Source organism: Coregonus lavaretus (genome assembly GCF_964263955.1).
Source record: "Coregonus lavaretus genome assembly, chromosome: 39".
Lineage (NCBI taxonomy): Eukaryota > Metazoa > Chordata > Actinopteri > Salmoniformes > Salmonidae > Coregonus > Coregonus lavaretus.
In genome coordinates, this window is record NC_140026.1 from 22,456,869 (window position 1) to 22,479,313 (window position 22,445).

At 44.2% G+C, this 22,445-nt stretch overlaps 1 protein-coding gene across 5 annotated transcripts in view; it reads right to left on the reverse strand.

Annotated features, from left to right (window-relative positions):
* Window positions 1-22,445, reverse strand: part of nrxn2b (neurexin 2b) — an 863,757-nt gene that overhangs the window by 624,372 nt on the left and 216,940 nt on the right. For all 5 annotated transcript variants that reach the window (XM_084156410.1, XM_084156411.1, XM_084156413.1 and 2 more), the window contains exon 5: window positions 18,312-18,329. In XM_084156410.1, the coding sequence (XP_084012536.1) occupies window positions 18,312-18,329 (18 nt within the window). The remainder of the gene's footprint in view (window positions 1-18,311; window positions 18,330-22,445) is intronic.

A 22,445-nucleotide genomic window follows, 5' to 3' on the forward strand; every position in this document is an offset into this window, starting at 1 on the left:
TGCTTCCTACACCATAGGGATGGGAAAGGTATTTGCCCATCACTATATGGATTGTTTTAGAGTGATCTCCTTCGTTTCCAAAATCATCCCTCTCAAATGGGGGGAGGAGTCATTGTTTATCACTGTATATTGTTAGAATTTAGATTTGCAATGATGCTGGATGTTTTTTTGTTGTGCTTGGTTTTTGATTGTTTCCTTTCATCCATCTAGATCATGTGTTCACTAAACTCGTCCTCTTTTTGGATCAGGTAGTTGATGAGATAACTTTGTTGGCTATTTTTTATATTAATGATTTATTTCGTAATCTGTATTTTTTCATACTTTGCAGAATAGGATATCATGTTGATGTGCGTATCTTCACTGTATTGCTAATTCGAATGCTCTCCACGTCTTTCAAAAACAGTGGTGTGTCTGTGAAACAGACTCCTTTGATGGGGCCTGACCAGTCCAGCTAAGCCACACACACCTTGTGATGGAGGTGATGGAAGATTCCACGATGGGACAACTGAACATTCTAGGCAAGGTACCCCTGGAGGCTGATGTTGCACCCTGGTGGGAGGATGCCTTCTGTGAGGAGAGCACCAGGACTTAGACGGCCATGGACGAGAAGTTCATGCAGGCGGCGACCATCTTGTTGAGAGTCTCCACTGTGTCCTGGCAAGCCTTAATTGGGTGGTAGCTATCACATTTACATTTTAGTCATTTAGCAGACACTCTTATCCAGAGCGACTTACAGTTATTGAGTGCATACATAAAAAAAAAAAAAAAATCATACTGGCCCCCCGTGGGAATCGGACCCACAACCCTGGTGTTGCAAATGCCATGCTCTACCAACTGAGCTACACGGGACCTGTGTAGCTATTACATTTTACATTACATTTTAGTCATTTAGCAGACGCTCTTATCCAGAGCGACTTACAGTTAGTGAATACATATCTTTTTTTAATTTATTTTTTATACTGGCCCCCCGTGGGAATCGAACCCACAACCCTGGCGTTGCAAACGCCATGCTCTATCAACTGAGCTATATCCCTGCCGGCCATTCCCTCCCCTCCCCAAGTTTTTTTTTGGGGAGATTATTCTGGACTGAAGACAAGTGTAACCACGTTAAGTCGTATTTAGTTGAGTCATTCAATAAATGAAAGCTAGAACATTGGTCGCCAGGATTAGATGTTTGTATCTAGTCTCTTAATAATTGCATAACGGTGCAAGATAGACATGTTCATTATAGTCATACTGAGTCGGTGATGCAATGATTCACTATCTTGCTAGATCCTCTAGAGACGTACAGGGCCTGTTGTATTTATTCACATAATAATGGCGTCAGATTGATTAATGTAGTTTAATATTATATTCAACATCATTTTCATCCAAATACAAAATATAGAATATTCATAGACACAGCTTGAAATTCTTATAGGCCATAGAGTACGTATTAGGCAAATGTCAGATAATCAATGAAAAGATTAGTTCCGGTTCCCCGATTACAGCAAAAACCAGGTGACAAAGCTCCCACAAAAGTCTCAGAATTCAATTTGAACTTTCCTACTGACATCGAGTCATGTCACAAAAGTCAGTAATGGTCTCTTAGGGCTTAATCTTACACTTCATCTGAGATATGCATGCATACCTCATATTTTCAAGCACATCTTTATTGACATTGAGTTATGACTTACGCAACAGCCTGAGTTAAGTGCAGTATCTCTTAGGCTTTATCTATAGGGACTACCTCAGAGTAATAATAAAGTCTCCTCTTCCCACTCTACATAATTGTAACTTCTTTCCATATCCTCTCCCGTCAAACTGCGTGGGCTGTATTCAACAGGGGAATAATATTCATTCATATTATGTGCCCTCCCCTCTGCCCTCGTTGACTCCCCTTCGTACATCTGAAGCAACTGGGTAGGTGTTAGCATTAGCTCCCACCTTGTTTCGGCCATATTGATTTCACCTATCCTATCATATCCATGGAAGGAAGGAAGTAAGGAAACTCAAAGGGGAGAGGGGAGAAAATATATTTGTGGAATGAAACACAGCCCCAGTCTCCGTCCCTCCCTACCTACTTAGCATTTGACTTGGGCAGTAGCTGCAGCGCTGACAGTAAGATTAATTGGCTTCATCCCTCTTATTGGATTCCCGATCAATCAGCGCTGGTGAACGCAACTCAACAACACGGTCACCACACTGGAGTCAACAATACCAGATACATTGTAACTATGTTACATTCGTCAGCTGTACAGGGGTCCATGTTGTTACTAACTCTCTGACCCGTAGCTTGGGCTTGACAAATACAGTCATCCCTTCTCACATCTGAGACACTTCATATATGGTGATGCTTTGTGGGATTGAGGATATAAACTTCACGAGTCAGAAGGAGTAGTTGAGTAGAGAGCCGTCTGTGGATGTCAGTGTCTGAACTGGTCTGGGATCAGAAGTCTGCAGAGAAGCCCCATTACAGGCTGCCAAAGATCGTGGCAACTCTCTCTTTTTCTCTCTCTTTCTATTTCAATCTCTACTCTGTCTTTCTCTCTGTTCTGGTGGGAGAGGCATGGAGTTTCCAGCCTGCGGCAAGATAAATCTGTGTTGCTATCCCCAGGCCCTGCTAATGGAGTTCTAAGTCTGTGTGTATGTGTCTGTGTGTATGTGTGTGTGTGTGTGTGTGTGTGTGTGTGTGTGCATGCTTTCGTACGTGTGTGTGTGCGTGTTAAAGTGTTCCACACTGCTCCTTGTGTCCCATGCCAGCTGTTCTAATACAGTCCTCATAATAACTAACAGCTTTTAGAAGCAGTGCATCTAAAGGGCACCAGTGCCAGTCCGTGCCAGTCCATAGCCTTGCCCTAGTTAGCAACCCCATGGTGGTCCCACTAATATCCCTTCATTTCTCTCTCTCTATCCCACCTTCCATCCATCACTCCCTCCTTCCACCCCTTCTCTCCTTATGGAGTCAAATCAGCCTAATAGTCCAGCAATGAGCCTGTAGAGCCACTGTAATGAACCCAAGTCTTCGGTTCAGAAAAACACTCAGAGGATAAACATTATAAATCAATTTATGCAACCAAAATATAAGAACAATTGTAATGTGATATGTTTTAATGCATTGGTAATCACTAAGAAAATCGGGGGTTGACCACAAGGTCAAGTCAAGGTGGATTCGGCTCTCTGAGAAAATATTTTCTCTTGCAGAGGAAATCATTCTCTCTCTGTAATTTTCTCTTTATTCCCCGCCCTCTCTCGCTCTCTCTAATTCGCTGTCTCGCTCAATTCTCCCTCACTATTGCGGTCTCTCCTCTCTCTCGCTCCAATTTCCTTCTTCACTCCTTCTCTCCCTCCTTCCCATCTCCCCCTCCCTTGCGCTCTCCCTCTCCCTAGGAGACGTGGGTTGTGTTAAAAGCCTGTGACATCCCCAATGTGTGAGCAGCTTCAGCTGCAGCCTCCTAGAGTCCCTGCCAGAGAAATGCCTCTGTCACGACAGACACCCAGCAGCTGGGAAGGTGGCCATTTTCTTTCCCCTTACCCGATTAACCCTCACCAAACCAGTACCTAACACAACAATCAATATCCAACAAGAGCCTGTAGTATTGGTTTATTCATTGATTGAGAGTATAGTACTATGTGTTGTGATGGATTGCAGAGATGAATAAGGCGTATTGAATACGGCAGCGGCTACGTTGGTTAGTGGTTTATGCTACTGTCTTTGATTCCTGTCTGGAAGCCGTTGGACTGTTCATAGCTGTCTTTGCAATTACACTGAAGCTTATGAGAGCAGATGCTGTTAATCTTGAGATGCTAGCACCAATGAGATGAACTTCGCTCTACTTCTCTCTTATTGCATGTGTACTAAAGCTACTCCCTCCAGAGAGTTGCCATTACTCAGTATCACACAATATCTCAATATGATTTCTTAGACCAGTGAAAACAATCACAATAACAAGTCATATTGTTTGTCACCTGTGACTGGATAGAAATGTGAAATTCAAAGCTGGTAAGATTGAGCGATCACTTTCTTTCTCCAGCTTCCCAAATGAATAAAATGTCAACAAAATAGTTAACATTTACAAGGCAGCGTTTGTCATCATTAACATCAGCATCAGTGCTTCAAAATCATCTTTGGGCTGTGCTGTGTTTCCTAGCAGGCATTTTTAACAGGGTACTATATCCTTAGCTAGGAGTCCTTATGGTGCAGCCGTATGTGACACACGGGCACGGTGACTGGCATAAAAAAAACACCTAAAATGTCAGGACCAAATTACTCGCTGTTTAATTGCTTGCGAGTTAACTCGGTCCCTGTGGTCGAGACAGGATGTTAAACGCCTTAAGCACTAATTATATAAGGTAGCTAGATATCTCATTACCCACTTCAATATGCAAATGGCTGCAGGCTTAGTCCTTTATTGCAATGACTGTTATTCGGAGGGCGGCCATCTTGTATTGGGATTGGAGAGGAGGCTTTATTGTAAATAGTGAGACAACAACAACTGCAGCTAAGAAATGACTTGGTTTTGAATTACCGAGTGGTTTTCTATATGACAAAAATTGAGCGTGTGTTTTTCGAACGTGGATATACATGTTTGGGTCCAATATGAGATTGATTCGATTAACTGTAATTCACGGCACTGCTATCATTCAGGACATTGCCTCAGCGATAGCCTAGGAATAATTATGGCAATGAAACAAACTCATAAATGAGGGAAGTTATGGGGGTTTTGAAAGACTGCCCTGACAATGAAAGAGGCCATTTCCAAATAATAATATCAGTGCAGTGAGAATACAGAGCTGTGTACAAACCATATACCAAAAGCCAGGATGGAAAAAGCCTAGGTTACTATCATAGGGGAGGAACAAGACGGGGAGAACAAGACATTACCATGTGATAAGCCTACATTGGCTACAAATGCACCAAAATGTCTATTTCCTCTGACAAAAACATGCCTAACTCATACAGTAGTCTAATACAATTAATGTCACATAACACACCGTTACATGATGGTGCCTTATTCTAAGAGCTGCATGTTTGGAGGAGAAAATGTGTTCTGCTTAGCAGTCCCCCTCACAATGGGCCCTGATCCCGTGATTTCTATTCCAAAAGCTGGAGGAGTTGACACAAGGCTTTCTGGGTGTTGTGTTGTGTGGTGGAGGCTAGAGGGAGGGCCAATCACTGCTGAGCCACTGTTTGAAGAGAGCCTTCTCCTGGCTCTCAACTATCCTGGAGGTTTTGCATTCACAAACACCGCTAAAATGCAATCCTTTCTGAGCCAATAAGGGATGAAAAAGGAGTGAAGGAGAATTTGGGAGAGTGCGAGAACAGCATGTGGAAAGATTTTTATTGCAATGCCATTTTTTAGGGGGAATCTAAATGAAATTCAGCAAAAGGATAATGATCACTTCTTGTAGTGTGCCTTCCTCTCTTTCTCTCTGTTTCTGGGTAGAAGCAATTACCGTTGCAGTTACCTGCCACAATAGACCTACCTAGGAGTGGTGAGGAATATGATTGTCTGCACAAACAGCAAAATTAGCTTCCATCACATGAATATTTAAATCCTATCAATTGCTATAATCCTTTAATTGGTGTGGTTTGATCTCTAGACAATTGCTGATTCTTTCCTATTCATCTGTGCTCGTTTCTCTAATCATGTGACTTCAGTGTTTGTCCACCCACTCTCCTCTCTCTCCACTCCTCCACCTGAGCAAGTCATTCTAATGAAATGACACACACTAGTGCATACCACTTCCCTCATGAAAGCACTCAATAATCTCGATTGGAAAGACTCGCTCAGCCCAAAAGAAAGACAAGAAAAACCTGTGCGCCGGTACAGACTTGAAAGCCCTCTGAATACGAGGTCTCATCCCTCTCTCTGCTTTCTCTTGTATCCCTGTTGCAACCACAATTACACCTGGCTATAGAGAGAAAGAAAGACAAGACTAAGGAGGTAGAGAGAAATGCTCGCTGCTAACCACATCAACTGGCCTCTCTTTGCCGGTGAAGATAAACTGTTTGTTGTTCCTCCAGGCGTCTCAAACACTCTTCTGGCCTTTGCCTGGTTTTTCTGGTTGCACTGGGAGTATCCCTCAGGGAAGTGGGGGGGGGGGGGGGGGGGGGGGGGGGGGTTATGGGGGTTGGAGTCTTTGCAGACTCCAGCGGGGCTCTCCTCGGGTGCTTATTTATTTATGCCTGGCAGGGGAAGTGGAGGCACCGACAACATCCCCTCGCTTTTAGAAGGTTAAGTCCCTTAGGCACTTACGTACACGCCTCTGTCTACTTTTCTACTTGCTGAGGTGTCTAGATGCCTCCATCTTGTCTGGATCTCAAGCAGTCTGTGGGCCTTCAGACCTTGACACTTTGAATATGTTTTCAATACATCCTTCTTTACTTACTTCCTGTCCTATCTTCTCCAGCCTTTTTTGCCCAAGCTCATCCACCCCGAACTTCTCACAGATATATCTCACATGAGGATTTTGTGACAACGTGGTGAATTAATAAACAAATCAATTTCTTGGAGAAATATATAAGCTCGCTCTCCTTTTTCAGCCCAATGGACTAATGTGAAATAAGAATTCGGCAGCATTCTCTCCCTCTCTGCTTTTAATTAGATTTCTATCTCATGTGGATGGAGGGAGGCTAGGGGATGGTATTTGGGTTTACCCCCGGGTGAGCGTGCCCTGCTAGGCTCCAGTCTGCAGTCAGACAAAATGCCACATTAGTATTCTGGCAGTCCGCTGAGCTCTCTGGCCCATTCGCTCCAGCTGCAGCCCTGGAGACTGGACACTGCTTAACACAACGTCTGTCTGTCAGTCTGTCTGGTCTCTGTATAGCCTCTGGCTCTAACAGACAAGAGTTGAGCTACACTGGCTCTACTGAGATATCCAAAGGTCTGGAATCACAGCAGAGTATCCCATCCTTATCTACAAGTGGCGGGGAGGGTTGGACATGTGTATGTCTGTATTCTAAATATGTGTATTCCAACAACACATACAAGTCATGACCCCATAAAATAGCATATGGCATGTGCCATGTAAACAGCTGCATACAAATGTATGGTATACGTGCCTCCCAGATGGTCATTGAGGGGTAAGGCATTCGTATGCTATATATTCACTATAGCAGACAACAAGGGGAGGGTGGGGTTTGATTTTCACCAACAGAAATAAACAGTGGGCTGTAACCTACAGCATCACAACAAGACAAGCACCATTTTTTGGTGGGGAATACAAGCAGGTTGTGTATTTACAGAGGTGGAAGGCCGTCTTCTAGAAATGTAGCTCTAAAGACTGTCTTTACAGAACGCTGTTGGATTCTGCTTTACATACAGTACCTCGGGGCTAGCAATATGCAAATTGAGATACTCTCATTTAAAATATTTGAACAGGGAAGCTGGTCAAAATCATACAGATTTCAATCAGTGAGCAGAGAATATGGTGTTCAAAAGGAGCACAATGTGTGGTTGGTGTATGTGTATGTACAGTGTGCATTGTATGTATGTTTATGTATAGTGGATGTACGTGTTGCACATACAGTAGTTGCTTGTACATTCAGAATATATGGCTGAGAGTGGACACAGTTCATTTCATCCAACGTATTCATGGGGGGGTAATATTCTGCAGAGGAGCGATAATAATGATATCATACCTCAACTGAAAGTCACATTGCAGCAAATTGCTGGAAGCTATAGTTTCATCACGTATTCCATTTCATAAATGTTTGTGTGGAACATTGATACATTTCATTAGCCCAGGGTTTCCCAAACTCGGTCCTCGGGACCCCAAGGGGTGCACACTTTGGTTTTTGCCCTAGCACTACACAGCTGATTCAAATAATCATCAAGCTTTGATTATTTGAATCAGCTGTGTAGTGTTAGGGCAAAAACAAAAACGTACACAGAGTTTGAGAAACGCTGCATTAGCCTGTCTATAAACACACACACACACACACACACACACACACACACAAAAGCAAGGGCAGACACTCACACGCTCCATCAATGATTCCAAATTATATGCTGCTATAAAGCTAGCATGCAGTAGCATGTCAGCAGATGAGATACTGACTCAAGGTGTAGTTTTAATGAATACTTAAGTGATGCAAAACACATTAGCAGTATACACAACAACATAGACAAAAAACTTGGATTGCCCATACTTTTTCTCCTTGGTTCAATTACACTTTGGGAAGTAAGTCTGGGAAAAACTGATTTAAATAAATTGCATAGTGGGAGATGGGAGGCAGACAATGTTTTTAAAAGAAAGTTAGAAGTTGTTAGCATATCTGGTCTTAAATGTTTAAGGCTAAAAGCATGCTCTCTAAATCAGGGGCGTTACTTTCACTGGGGACGGGGGGGACATGTTTTATCATTGCACTGTGATACAAAACAAAACACCAGTGTGCTTTAGGACCATGCGGATGCCTCAGAGAGGCCTGGTAGGCTGTTTTCCGGTTTCAGCTGGCTGGATTTAGGACCGCATGGACATCACAGAGCGTGCGGACAGGCTGTGTGAAGGCAAAGCTTCTGAAAGGCAGACCAGCACAGGAGACATGAACAGAGGCAGCTGCTGTCTGTGTTGCGCTTTTTCTCAGGGTTGTAAAAGCAAACAGAGCAGAAACTGGCTACGCTGTAGTTGACTGATCTAGCTGGTAAGGAAACTGCTGTTTGACAGAAAAAAAAAGTATTTAATCCCAGTGCTGAGCTAGTAGTGTAACTGACATGTTACGTTCGCTAATATTTCATCCCCTCTTGACTGAAGTGGATGAAATACTAGCAGCTAGTTAGCTAGCTAGTAGCTACCACAGCCAGTTCAGCTCTAGCTAGCCTCTAGCTATCTGTCAGGTAGCAGTATCTAACAGCTGTTGTGTGTATGGAAATGTTTTGTAGCCTTTGTTTTGTCCCGTTTCAACAGAAGTAAATTTGATGATGTACCATTAGCCAGAGCTAGCCAAAAGTTGGCTAACGTTAGCCAGCTAGTTCACTAACTTTAGCTATTATTTTTGTCTCAATCACACTAGACCTGAATCAAACGATGAAACCAGCGGCCAAACGATTGAAAACCGATATTCTAAAGTTTTTCGGCGCAATGTGAGTTTTTATTAGCCAGAATAGCAATGTAACGTCATTGACCTGTCAGTTTCCCTAGCTAATTCCCTACTTTTTACACTGACACGGTATAAACAGCTCTACACTGCTTCACTGACATGGTGCACAGTCAGTACACAACACTATGCTCATAGTTTCTTAGCAGGATCAAATGGTGACAGGTGTCCCTGCAGGGTCAGACAGTCAGGGAAGACCAGTCTACGGAGCTCAGGTGAATTTTGGAGTATATTATAACAATCAGTGAATGGATACAAAGTTCCATCTTGAGTTGATGGGTACAGTCAATTATTGAACTATTTATATTCTTGGATAATATAATGTAGAAATGTAGACTAAGGTAATTCTTTGTCATGCCTCATCTAAACAGGATCAGATGGTGACAGGGTCTCGTCAGGATCAGGCAGCCAGGGAAGACCAGTCTGTGACGGCGCAGAGGTGAACTTTTGCAGATACAACACTTTATCATCTCTGTGCAGCAAACACTGGACAAGGAAGAAGCTTCAAAGATTGAAACTATTTTAAGGCAGTCTGAAAAACCTCTAAAGTTAATTTCCAAACTGTATCAAGGGCTTTTACCGATGACACAAAACATGTAAAACAAAAATGTGAGGAAGACCTGGGAGACACTATTGATGATGAATGGATACATATATGTTAGAATACCCAGTAATGTTCATATAATGTCAGACATAAATTACTGCAGTTTAAGACCATCCATAGAATGTATGGGCGCCGAGTGGCGCAGTGGTCTAAGGCACTGCATCGCAGTGCTAGCTGTGCCACTAGAGATCCTGGTTCGAATCCAGGCTCTGTCATAGCCGGCTGCGACCGGGAGACCCATGGGGCGGCGCACAATTGGCCCAGGGTAGGGGAGGGAATGGCCGGCAGGGATGTAGCTCAATTAGTAGAGCATGGTGTTTGCAACGCCAGGGTTGTGGGTTTGATTCCCACAGGGGGCCAGTATGAAAAATAAAAAACAATAATGTATGCACTCACTAACTGTAAGTCGCTCTGGATAAGAGCGTCTGCTAAATGACTAAAATGTAAAAAATTTACTATATGTGGTCCTCTGTAGCTCAATTGGTAGAGCATGGTGCTCGTAACGCCAGGGTAGTGGGTTCGATCCCCGGGACCACCCATACGTAAAAATGTATGCACATGACTGTAAGTTGCTTTGGATAAAAGCGTCTGCTAAATGGCATATTATATTATTATATGCCAGTGAAACTGAATATCATGCACTCATAAATGTTATTCTTCTGCTGGAGGTGTAAAACACAAAAGGGGACATATTTGCATTTGTTATGGTCTTGTGAAGGCTGGCTGAATTCTGGCAAAGAGTATGTTCTTTTATCTCAGCATGTCTACAGATTCTCCCTTGTCCCTGTTTTTGTTTGCTTGGAAATGTTGATACTGGAGACTTATCAGAAGAAACTGTGTAAGCTAGCATTTATAGCGGCGAAGAAATACATTGCCATTAATTGGAAGGTTGGTTATCCTCCCAAAATGGATCGAAGAAATGTCAAGTTATGTATCACTAAATTTGATTTATTACAAGATTAAGGGTATAATGTGAAACTTTCGTAAGGTCTGGAATGGATGCCTTGTATGGAATACTGTACGACAAAAGGAGTCTGTATTGAAAACATGCCCACATCATGGGAGATACCTATTTAGGCAAATCCTAGCTGTTGGGCTGCTCAGACCTGGCCCTGGTTGTCACTTTGGTTTTCGCCTAACACACCGGAATCCAATGTTTCACTAAGATGTCTAAGATGTGAGAAGATGGCGCCGACAGACATGGCAGCTCTGCTTCTAGCTCCTAAGCAATTGCAGTATTTTGTTTTTTTGTGTGTTATTTCTTACATTATTAGCCCAGAACGTTTTTTGTGCCGGAAAGAGCTTTTGGATATCAGAGTGGCGGTAACTCACTAGCATTACGGCCAGAAATATGACTTTCCCGAATTTGATCCTTTGTTCATACCCCCCAGGGCAATTGAACTTATCCCAGAGGCTGCTCCAAGATGCCACCGGTGGAGAAGAGGTATTCGGAGTGTACTTCTAGTCCGACACAGGAGGAGTGCACACTATCTACCGCTTCCGAGTATTTTACTCGCCAAAGTTCAGTCCATGGACAATAAAGTAGACGAGCTCAGGGCGAGGATCTCCTTCCAGAGAGACATCAGGGACTGTAATATACTCTGTTTCATTTAATCATGGCTCTCTCCGGATATACTGTCCCTGTTCATATAGCCAGCTGGGTTCTCAGTACATCGCGCAGACAGGAATAAAGAACTCTCCGGGAAGAAGAAAGGCGGTGGTGTATGTTTCCTGATTAACCACTCATGGTGTGATTGTGATAACGTACATGATCTCAAGTCCTTTTGTTCCACCAACCGATACCACGACGGCCCTCAAGGAACTACACTGGACTTTATGCAAACTGGAAACCACATATCCTGAGGCCGAATTTATTGTAGCTGGGGATTTTAACAAAGCAAATTTGAGGAAAACGCTACCCGAAGTTCTATCAACACAATGCCTGTAGAACTCGCACTACAAAAACTCTTGACCATTGTTACTCCCCCTTCCGGGATAGCTACAAGGCCCTCCCCCGCTCTCCCTTCAGCAAATCATATCATTTTGCTCCTCCCTTCCTATAGACAGAAACTCAAACAGGAAGTACCCGTGTGTGCTCAGCCCCCTCCTGTACTCCCTGTTCACCCATGACTGCGTGGCCACGCACGCCTCTAACTCAATCATCAAGTTTGCAGGTAGTAGGCCTGATTACCAACAATGATGAGACAGCCTACAGGGAGGAGGTGAGGGCCCTGGCGGAGTGGTGCCAGGAAAATAATCTCTCCCTCAACGTCAACAAAACGAAGGAGCTGATCGTGGACTTCAGGAGACAACAGCGAGAGCACGCCCCTATTGACATTGACAGGACCGCAGTGGAGAAGGTGAAAAGCTTCAAGTTCCTTGGCGTACACGTCACTGACAATCTGAAATGGTCCACCCACACAGACAGTGTGGTGAAGAAGGCGCAACAGCGCCTCATCAACCTCAGGAGACTGAAGAAATTTGGCTTGGCCCCTAAGACCCTCACAAACTTTTACAGATGTAAAATTGAGAGCATCCTGTCGGGCTGTATCACCACCTGATACGGCAACTGCACCGCCCGCAACCGCAGGGCTCTCCAGAGGGTGCTTCGGTCTGCACATCGCATCACCGGGGGCACACTGCCTGCCCTCCAGGACACCTACAGCACCCAATGTCACAGGAAGGCCAAAAGATCATCAAGGACATCAACCACCCGAGCCACGGCCTGTTCAGCCCGCTATCATCCAGAAGGCAAGGTCAGTACAGGTTTATCTAAGCTGGGACCGAGAGACTGAAAAACAGCTTCTATCTCAAGGCCATCAGACTGTTAAATAGCCATCACTAGCCGGCTACCACCCGGTGACTCAACTCTGCTCCTTAGAGGCTGCTGCCCTATGTACATAGACATGGAATCACTGGTCACTTTAAATGGAGCACTGGTCACTTCAATAATGTTTACATACTGTTTTACTCATTTCATATGTATATACTGTATTCTACTGAATTTTTGTCAATGCCACTCAGACATTGCTAGTCCTAATATTTATATATTTCTTAATTCCATTATTTTTACTTTTAGATTTGTGTGTGTGTTGTTGTGAATTGTTAGATACTACTGCACTGTTGGAGCTAGGAACACAAGCATTTTGCTACACCAGCAATAACATCTGTTAAATATAGATTGCAAAATAGTTGGGAAGAGATTTTTGATGTACTGTTTCCATGGCATAGTGTTTATGAATTGATATGCAAAACGACGCCGGATTCAAAACTTATAATTTTTACATTTAAATTATTATATAAAATTCTTGCTACCAATAGAATGTTATTTATATGGGGGATACAATCTTCCCAGCTCTGCAGATTTTGCTGCGAAGAGAATCATTAGATCATTTGTTTTGGTATTGTCCATTTGTAGCTTGTTTTTGGACACAGGTCCAGGAATGGCTAAAGGATTGCAATATTTACCTGGAGCTAACCCTGCAGATAGCACTACTGGGTGATCTGAAAAGTCAAAGTCAATCGATCCATAATATAATAATACTTTTAGCAAAATAGTTTATTTTCAATTTACGATCTGTAGAAACAATGAAAATAGAAAGGTTCAGAACTTTTGTAAAACATCACAGTACAGTTGAAAAATATATGGCAAATAGAAATCCAATATGGATGGTGTTAAGATATAGATGGGAGGTGTTGAATGGAGCTGAAGGATGGGACTAATAACAACAACTAATAACAACAAGATAACTAATGTAAAGCATACTGTGTCCATAATAAGTATATAGGTTATAGGTTGAGAGCTTTTGTGAAAGTGCACAGTTAGACAAATATGGCATAAAGAAGCAAACCAGATGGACATCATGAAAATGATCGGAGGAAGTTCAGGAGTAAAAACAAACAAAATATCATTATTGTAGAATTTGACTATGTCCATAAAATGTATATATTATGTATGGGCTGGAAGTAGAGGCCTAAGCGTTGTTGTTCACTAGTTTACTCCAATTGGGGAAGGGGTGGTGGGGTTGGAAAGTAATGAAGGAAAATATAATTTAAAAAAGGATATGTGTGTGTATGTATGTATGTATGTATGTATGTATGTATGTATGTATGTATGTATGTATGTATGTATGTATATATATATATGTGTGTATATATATATATATATATATATATATATATATATATATATATATATATATATATATATATATATATATTTATTTGCGAGAGAAAAAAACATATGGGGGATTGGAAGTGATGCAGACAATTACATTGATGGAAGTTACAATCTATCTGAAATATTAAAGCTGATCTACCCCCTAAATCTTTTTTCACCCCTGACTGTTTCTGTACGTTAATGTGTAGGTGTGTTTTTATTAATCTTTTGTTTTCCAAAACTTTCCCTTGAGACATAAAAAACCAAAAAGATGGGAAGGAAGTTGTGTTGGGGAGAGAGTTGAGTTATTGACTAGACTGGTGGGGGTCGGGCGTGCAGGTGGCTCAGGCTGTTTGGGCGGTCTGGCTGAAATTTGATATAGAGGATGTCTTAATAAAGACAATCAAAAGTTGTCTTTGTACTTTATTTGTAAGAGTTGTTCATTTGTCAGGCTATTGGTTAAAGGTGCAACACAATATTGATTATTGAATTATCATAGATCTAGTTCAGTCTTACCAATCACTTAAACATACAGTATTTAATAACAATCTCTTACCTAGCTTGATGACTGTGGTCATTTTTGCTTACTTTTTGTTGTTCTAAATAGAGAAAGCTAGAAGGGCCATGGGTCATATTAGATTGTGTAGAAATGCAGGAAATTAGCTTTAGATGCCCCAAAAAATGTGAGGACCCCCAGACCCCCCACCAAGTTATGTCCCCCCCACTTCTAAAATCGAAGTTGCACCCCTGCTCTAAATGGTAATAAACTACAATACTCTCTACTGTTCACTCAAAGCAGACACCACAACAGACACCACTGAGACCCCACAACAGACACCACTCAATTCAAAACCTTTACCAAAACACAGGTCTACTGAGAAGAATTTCTGTCTCTAATAAAGCCCTTTTGTGGGGAAAAACTCATTCTCATTGGCTGGGCCTAGTTTACCCATGGCGTCGCCCCTGCCCAGTCATGTGAAATCCATAGATTAGGGCCAAATTAATTTATTTCAATTGGCTGATTTCCTTCTATGAACTGTAACTCAGAAAAATCTTAGAAATTGTTGCATGTTGCTTTTATATTTTTGTTCAGTATATATATATATATATATATTTTTTTTTTTTTCTTCTTTCATCAGAGTGGGCTGGATATTGAAGTTGTATACACCCTGTCCTATCATATGTCTTCATTCTATCCCTGAACGGTTATTGCTGTCAATTGCTGTGCCCCAACCAGCACATGATTGATTGAAACCTATATATTTCAAACTTCTTTGGATTGCTCACAATCCACTGAGAGCTGCCCTGTGAGGCAAGTGAGCTCCTCTCACCGGCACCAAGGGAGAAACCCCGCAGCCTCACAACACAAATTAATGGTAATTGCACTCCCCTTAAAGTTGTTCTTCACCGGTGTTAGAAAAGTTCAAGTGGCAAATCAATCTCAATCCGTCTGGTTTGAAGTGGCACATTAGGCTTTTGGATACCCAAGTGGAGTGTTGATTATGATTATTATTATTTTGGTACGTTTCTGTGTAAGCGGGTATGACAGCCACATGTAGCCATACAGGTAAATATCCCAATCCTTTGCACTTTAAAGCATCAAAAATGTCAAAGACACACATTTATTGAATTGTTGCATATATTAATTCTTAGTTGAGTGCATACTCTTAGATTTATATTTGTAACGGTATCTTCATCTAAGAAACTGTTTTCTTTGTTTGACCTTTTTCGATTTTGCAGCTCTCTTCTGGTGCCTTGTCTGCATCATGGTGGCCAAGTGTGCTTGTTAGAGGGTGTGCTGCTAATTGGCATGTCCTATTATCCTGAATCAGAGGGGTGTGTTGGGTCATACCACCTCTGTCCAGCAGAGGTGAAATGGATTCCCCCGGTAAACATGTTATGCTAGAATATACAGTGGGGAAAAAAAGTATTTAGTCAGCCACCAATTGTGCAAGTTCTCCCACTTAAAAAGATGAGAGAGGCCTGTAATTTTCATCATAGGTACACATCAACTATGACAGACAAAATGAGATTTTTTTTCTCCAGAAAATCACATTGTAGTATTTTTTATGAATTTATTTACAAATTATGGTGGAAAATAAGTATTTGGTCAATAACAAAAGTTTCTCAATACTTTGTTATATACCCTTTGTTGGCAATGACACAGGTCAAACGTTTTCTGTAAGTCTTCACAAGGTTTTCACACACTGTTGCTGGTATTTTGGCCCATTCCTCCATGCAGATCTCCTCTAGAGCAGTGATGTTTTGGGGCTGTCGCTGGGCAACACGGATTTTCAACTCCCTCCAAAGATTTTCTATGGGGTTGAGATCTGGAGACTGGCTAGGCCACTCCAGGACCTTGAAATGCTTCTTACGAAGCCACTCCTTCGTTGCCCGGGCGGTGTGTTTGGGATCATTGTCATGCTGAAAGACCCAGCCACGTTTCATCTTCAATGCCCTTGCTGATGGAAGGAGGTTTTTACTCAAAATCTCACGATACATGGCCCCATTCTTTCTTTCCTTTACACGGATCAGTCGTCCTGGTCCCTTTGCAGAAAAACAGCCCCAAAGCATGATGTTTCCACCCCCATGCTTCACAGTAGGTATGGTGTTCTTTGGATGCAACTCAGCATTCTTTATCCTCCAATCACAACGAGTTGAGTTTTTACCAAAAAGTTATATTTTGGTTTCATCTGACCATATGACATTCTTCCAATCCTCTTCTGGATCATCCAAATGCACTCTAGCAAACTTCAGACGGGCCTGGACATGTACTGGCTTAAGCAGGGGGACACGTCTGGCACTGCAGGATTTGAGTCCCTGGCGGCGTAGTGTGTTACTGATGGTAGGCTTTGTTACTTTGGTCCCAGCTCTCTGCAGGTCATTCACTAGGTCCCCCCGTGTGGTTCTGGGATTTTTGCTCACCGTTCTTGTGATCATTTTGACCCCACGGGGTGAGATCTTGCGTGGAGCCCCAGATCGAGGGAGATTATCAGTGGTCTTGTATGTCTTCCATTTCCTAATAATTGCTCCCACAGTTGATTTCTTCAAACCAAGCTGCTTACCTATTGCAGATTCAGTCTTCCCAGCCTGGTGCAGGTCTACAATTTTGTTTCTGGTGTCCTTTGACAGCTCTTTGTTCTTGGCCATAGTGGAGTTTGGAGTGTGACTGTTTGTTTGAGGTTGTGGACAGGTGTCTTTTATACTGATAACAAGTTCAAACAGGTGCCATTAATACAGGTAACGAGTGGAGGACAGAGGAGCCTCTTAAAAAATAAGTTACAGGTCTGTGAGAGCCAGAAATCTTGCTTGTTTGTAGGTGACCAAATACTTATTTTCCACCATAATTTGCAAATAAATTCATTAAAAATCCTACAATGTGATTTTCTGGATTTTTTTTCTCAATTTGTCTGTCATAGTTGACGTGTACCTATGATGAAAATTACAGGCCTCTCTCATCTTTTTAAGTGGGAGAACTTGCACAATTGGTGGCTGACTAAATACTTTTTTCCCCCACTGTACTATGTACAATGCATATATTTAAAACTAATCATGTTAATGATAATACTTATGCTTAATCATGTTTCTGCTTAAAATGTTAGGAAAAAATCCTTGATCATTTTTGTGTACAGTATCTTTGTAGCCTACCTGCCTCAGATATTTGGATCTGGCCATTCCCTTTATATTATGTGTGCTAACCTTATGGCTTCAGTTAAACCTTGGAGTTGCGCCTGTTCTGCTATGTAGACCAGTGGAGACTGGTGGGAGGCGCTATAGGAGGACGGGCTCATTGTAATGGCTGGAATGGAATACATCAAATATGTTTGACTCAGTTCCATTTATTCCATTTCAGCTATTACAATGAGCCTGTCCTCCTATAGCTCCTCCCACCAGCCTCCACTGATGTAGACCTCAGTTAAACGTTGATCTATGTTTGAGGCATTAGAACAGTTTAACTTTCATTAATTTACAGACTTTTAAGTGCTCTTTTTATGCACTATGGTTTTTGACTTCCCTTACTTTGTAAACAACTTTAAGTTTGGGAAAATAAAACCGCTAATATTTGCACCCTACCCTGCTTGGTCATCCCTTACAGTGGGAAGGGATGTGTTTGCGTGCACCTGTGTGTGTGTGTGTGTGTGTATGTGTTCAACTGAATCATGCCATATAATCATCAGATCCCACATCATTGTCTGATACTCAGCCACAGACATTAAACATCAGTACATGTGTCAGAGCAGGAGCAGGGCTTGGCTTGGGCAGGATCTCACTGGAGCTGAATACCAGCACTTTTTTATACTGCTTGAACTCCTGCACCTCTTATAGAATATTAGCTCCCAAGTATTGTGGAGCTCCTGCACCGAAATATAAACTGTACCTGCACCCAAAAATGAGTACTGGCATCTATTTCAGTCCAAGTCAAGCACTGAGCAAGAGAGAAGGTGAAGAGAGATAGATAGTCCACTTACCGCCCTGCGATGAGTCACCTGTGGGGAGACCGAGAGAGAAGAGAGAGAGAGAGAGAGAGAATATATATTTTAGTTCACAGATCGAATCAAGACTTCAGTGGAACAAACCCGTTCACCCCTAACCCGACACTAATACAAAGACTGATGGCATACTGAAAGAGAGAGAGAGAGAGATGAAGACAGCAATTAATAAGAGCAATCTGCACACTTATATTCCACAGAGCAACACATAATATAAACCCGCTAGCTGTTAAGAGGTAACATTAACATGTGTCTGTGTAAAGAGCTCGGGGCAGTTTCATAGTCTTCCTTGTAAAGAACAGACAAGAAAACATCGTTCAACTTCTCATTTTCAAATGCACCTGTAAACTTGTTCTGTGGATGCGGAAAGACGTACATGTTCATTTTAAATAGAGTCATGAGGGCGTTTATAGACATCATTCAATACCGAGGAAAAGCTGCTTTGCTTTTATTGTCACCATTGCTCCTCTCATTGCTTGTGAATTATTTGGCTATCACACTCAGAATCAGTTTGGGAGAGTACTGGGTGGTAGCCGGCTAGAACAGTGATTAAGGTTCAGGGCAGGTTACTGAGCGGCGGCGGGCTAGTGGTGACTGTTTAACAGTCTGATGGCCTGGAGATGGAAGCTGTTTCTCAGTCTCTCAGCTGTTTCTCAGTCTCAGTCTCTTTTCATCAGAAATATTGATGTGCTGCCGGGGTCAAATTCACAATTAGGGAACGGGAGCAGTTCTTTGCCAATTGGCAGGTGTTAAGTGGTTGGTAGGTTTGTGTGTGAGTGTGTGTGCCTGTGTGTGTTTGTGTGTGTGCAGAAGGGTATACAACATACTCCAGGTCCACTGTATCCATTACTAATCCAAGATGGCGTAGCAGTGCGGTTGTGTATTCTGTAGTGTCCTCGTGTAAATAGCCAGTTTTTTTTAGTTTTTTTGTCTTTTCCGTATATACAGTATTTCTCAATCTCACTTTCCATCCTTTAACTAAATATACTTTCCTGCAACCCGCCTCACCCAATGTGGAACGGATTCTATTATTTCTTTATACCTTTTTATCTAGAACCTCCGGCTGAAACTAGCCAGCTAGCCAGCTAACTAGCTACATGGTATTAGCCACTGTTAGCGGTCTTCACCATTGTCCGTGGCCTACACTACCTACCAGCCAGCTCTAGCCTGGACAATTATTGGCCAGTCTGCATGTCACGGTTTCGGCCGAGGCTGCTCCTCCTCCTTGCTCGGGCAGGCTTTGGCGGTCGTCGTCCCCGGAGTACTAGCTGCCACCGTTGTATGTTTTCGATGTTTGTTTGGTTTTGTCTTATTTGTACACCTGTTTCCGTTTAGTGTTAATTATGTGTCCTATAAGTTCTCGTTTTGTTAGTTGGGTGTTGTGTGTAATTGTTCCGCCTGTCAGCAGGTGCTGTGATTGTTTTGCTCCATTGTTTGGAGAGTTTTCGCACTTGTGTGCGCGCTTATTTTATTTTTGGTGTTTAAGCACGGTGTGCGTAATCGCTCGCCTCCGGGCTCTTTTGAGGCCCGTTTGTATTTCGTTGTCGTCTACTAAAGTCTGTTGGACGAAGCTTCTGTGTCCTGCGCCTGATTCCTGCACCACATCCACATTCAGCATTCTGACAGAATTACACACCTACTATGGAATCAGCAGGAGCAGCAGCAGCGCCCGAGTCGTTGGAGGAGCGCGTCCGCGGGCAGGACGACAGGATCCATCAAATCGGGACCGCCCTGCAGGACGTGATAAATACTCTGCACCGATGGGAGAACAGAGGGGTACCCACACCTCCACCTACCTCACCACCACCATCGGCCAGTCCGCCCATCCAAGCTCCGGAACCCAGTGGGATTCGGCTCTCGCTCCCGAGGGCGTATGATGGCACCGCTGCCGGGTGTCAGGGGTTCCTCCTGCAGGTGGAACTCTACCTGGCCACCGTACACCCGGCGCCCTCGGGACACGAGAGCGTTTCCGCCCTCATCTCCTGTCTCACCGGCAAAGCGTTGGAGTGGGCCAACGCCAAATGGAGGGGGATAGACGCCGCCACTATCACCTACGCGGAGTTCTCCCGCCGCTTCAGGGCCGTGTTCGACCATCCACCTGAGGGGAATGCGGCGGGGGAGCGTCTATTCTACCACCGACAGGGGAAGAGGAGCGCCCAGGAGTTCGCCTTGGAATTCCGGACTCTAGCGGCGGATGCAGGGTGGAATGAGCGGGCCCTCATCGACCACTATCGATGCAGTCTGCGGGAGGACGTCCGCCGAGAGCTGGCCTGCAGGGACACCAACCTCTCGTTCGACCAGTTGGTGGACATGTCCATCCGTCTCGATACCCTGCTGGTCACCCGCGGACGTCCGGAGTGGGGGCCGTCCATTCCACCCTCCAGCACCTCCGAGCCGAGCCCTATGGAGCTCGGGGGTGCTGGCGCTAGAGAGAGGAGGAGAAGGAGCCCGAGGGGGGCCGTCCCCTGCACCAACTGTGGCCGTGGAGGGCACACTGCGACTAGGTGCTGGGGAGGGTCTCCAGGGGGACGAGACAACAGGCCACGCACTGGGGAGTCCTTCCAGGTGAGTAGGCGCCCCACTTACCCAGAGCTCTCTGTTGTGCACCTATGTATACCTGTCCGTTTTCCACATGTTGCACCTCATTCCCAGCATAAGGCGCTAGTAGATTCAGGCGCAGCTGGGAATTTTGTTGATCGGAATTTTTGTGTAAAGTTAGGGATTCCCCTCCTTCCTGTCAATGCTCCCTTCCCTGTACATGCACTAGATAGCCGCCCGTTGGGATCGGGGTTGATTAGGGAGGTCACAGCGCCACTTAGGATGAGTACGCAGGGGGGTCATGAGGAAACTATTCAGTTATATCTGATCGACTCTCCTGCGTATCCAGTGGTGCTGGGGCTTCCCTGGTTGATTACCCATAATCCCTCTATTTCGTGGCAACAGAGGGCTCTTAAGGAGTGGTCTGCCCAGTGTGTGGGGCGATGTCTGGGTGTTTCCGTGGGGGCGACCTCGGTGGAGAGTCCGAACCAAGTGCCCGCAATGCACATTCCCCCAGAGTATGAGGAGGTAGCACTCGTGTTTAGCAAGGCGAGGGCGACGCGATTGCCACCTCATAGACAGGGGGATTGTGCGATAGACCTCCAGGCAGGAGCAGCGCTTCCGCGGAACCATGTGTATCCTCAAGAGGAGAAGGGGGCTATGGAGACATACATAGCCGAGTCTCTGAGACAAGGATACATACGGCCCTCCACTTCCCCTGCGTCCTCGAGCTTCTTTTTTGTGAAGAAAAAGGATGGAGGATTGCGCCCGTGTATTGATTACCGTAGTCTCAATCAGATCACTGTGAAATACAGTTATCCACTCCCTCTGATTGCGACTATGACGGAATCATTACACGGAGCGCGTTTCTTCACAAAACTGGATCTCAGGAGCGCCTACAACTTTGTGCGCATTAGGGAGGGCGATGAATGGAAGACAGCATTTAGTACCACCTCGGGTCATTACGAGTATCTCGTCATGCCATACGGGTTGATGAATGCTCCTTCAGTCTTCCAATCCTTTGTGGATGAGATCTTCCGGGACATGCAGGGGCAAGGTGTGGTCGTGTACATTGACGACATTCTAGTGTACTCGTCTACCCGAGCCGAGTATGTAGCGCTGGTGCGCCGAGTGTTGAGGAGGCTGTTGGAGCACGACCTGTATGTCAAGGCAGAGAAATGTCTGTTTTTCCAGGAGTCTATCTCAGTTGTCCGCGTCAGGGGTGAAGATGGAGGTTTACCGTGTGTCAGCCGTGCGTAATTGGCAAACCCCAACCACGGTTAAAGAGGTGCAGCAGTTCTTGGGTTTTGCGAATTACTACCGGAGGTTTATCCGGGGTTTTGGACAGGTGGCAGCTCCCATAACGTCTCTTCTGAAGGGGGGTCCGGTGCGCTTGCAGTGGTCAGCTGAGGCGGACAGGGCTTTTGGGAGACTGAAGGGCCTGTTTACTTCGGCTCCGGTGCTGGCGCATCCGGATCCCGCTTTACCATTTCAGGTAGAGGTGGACGCACCTGAGGCCGGTATAGGGGCCATGCTATCGCAACGGTCCGGCACGCCACCTAAACTCCGCCCCTG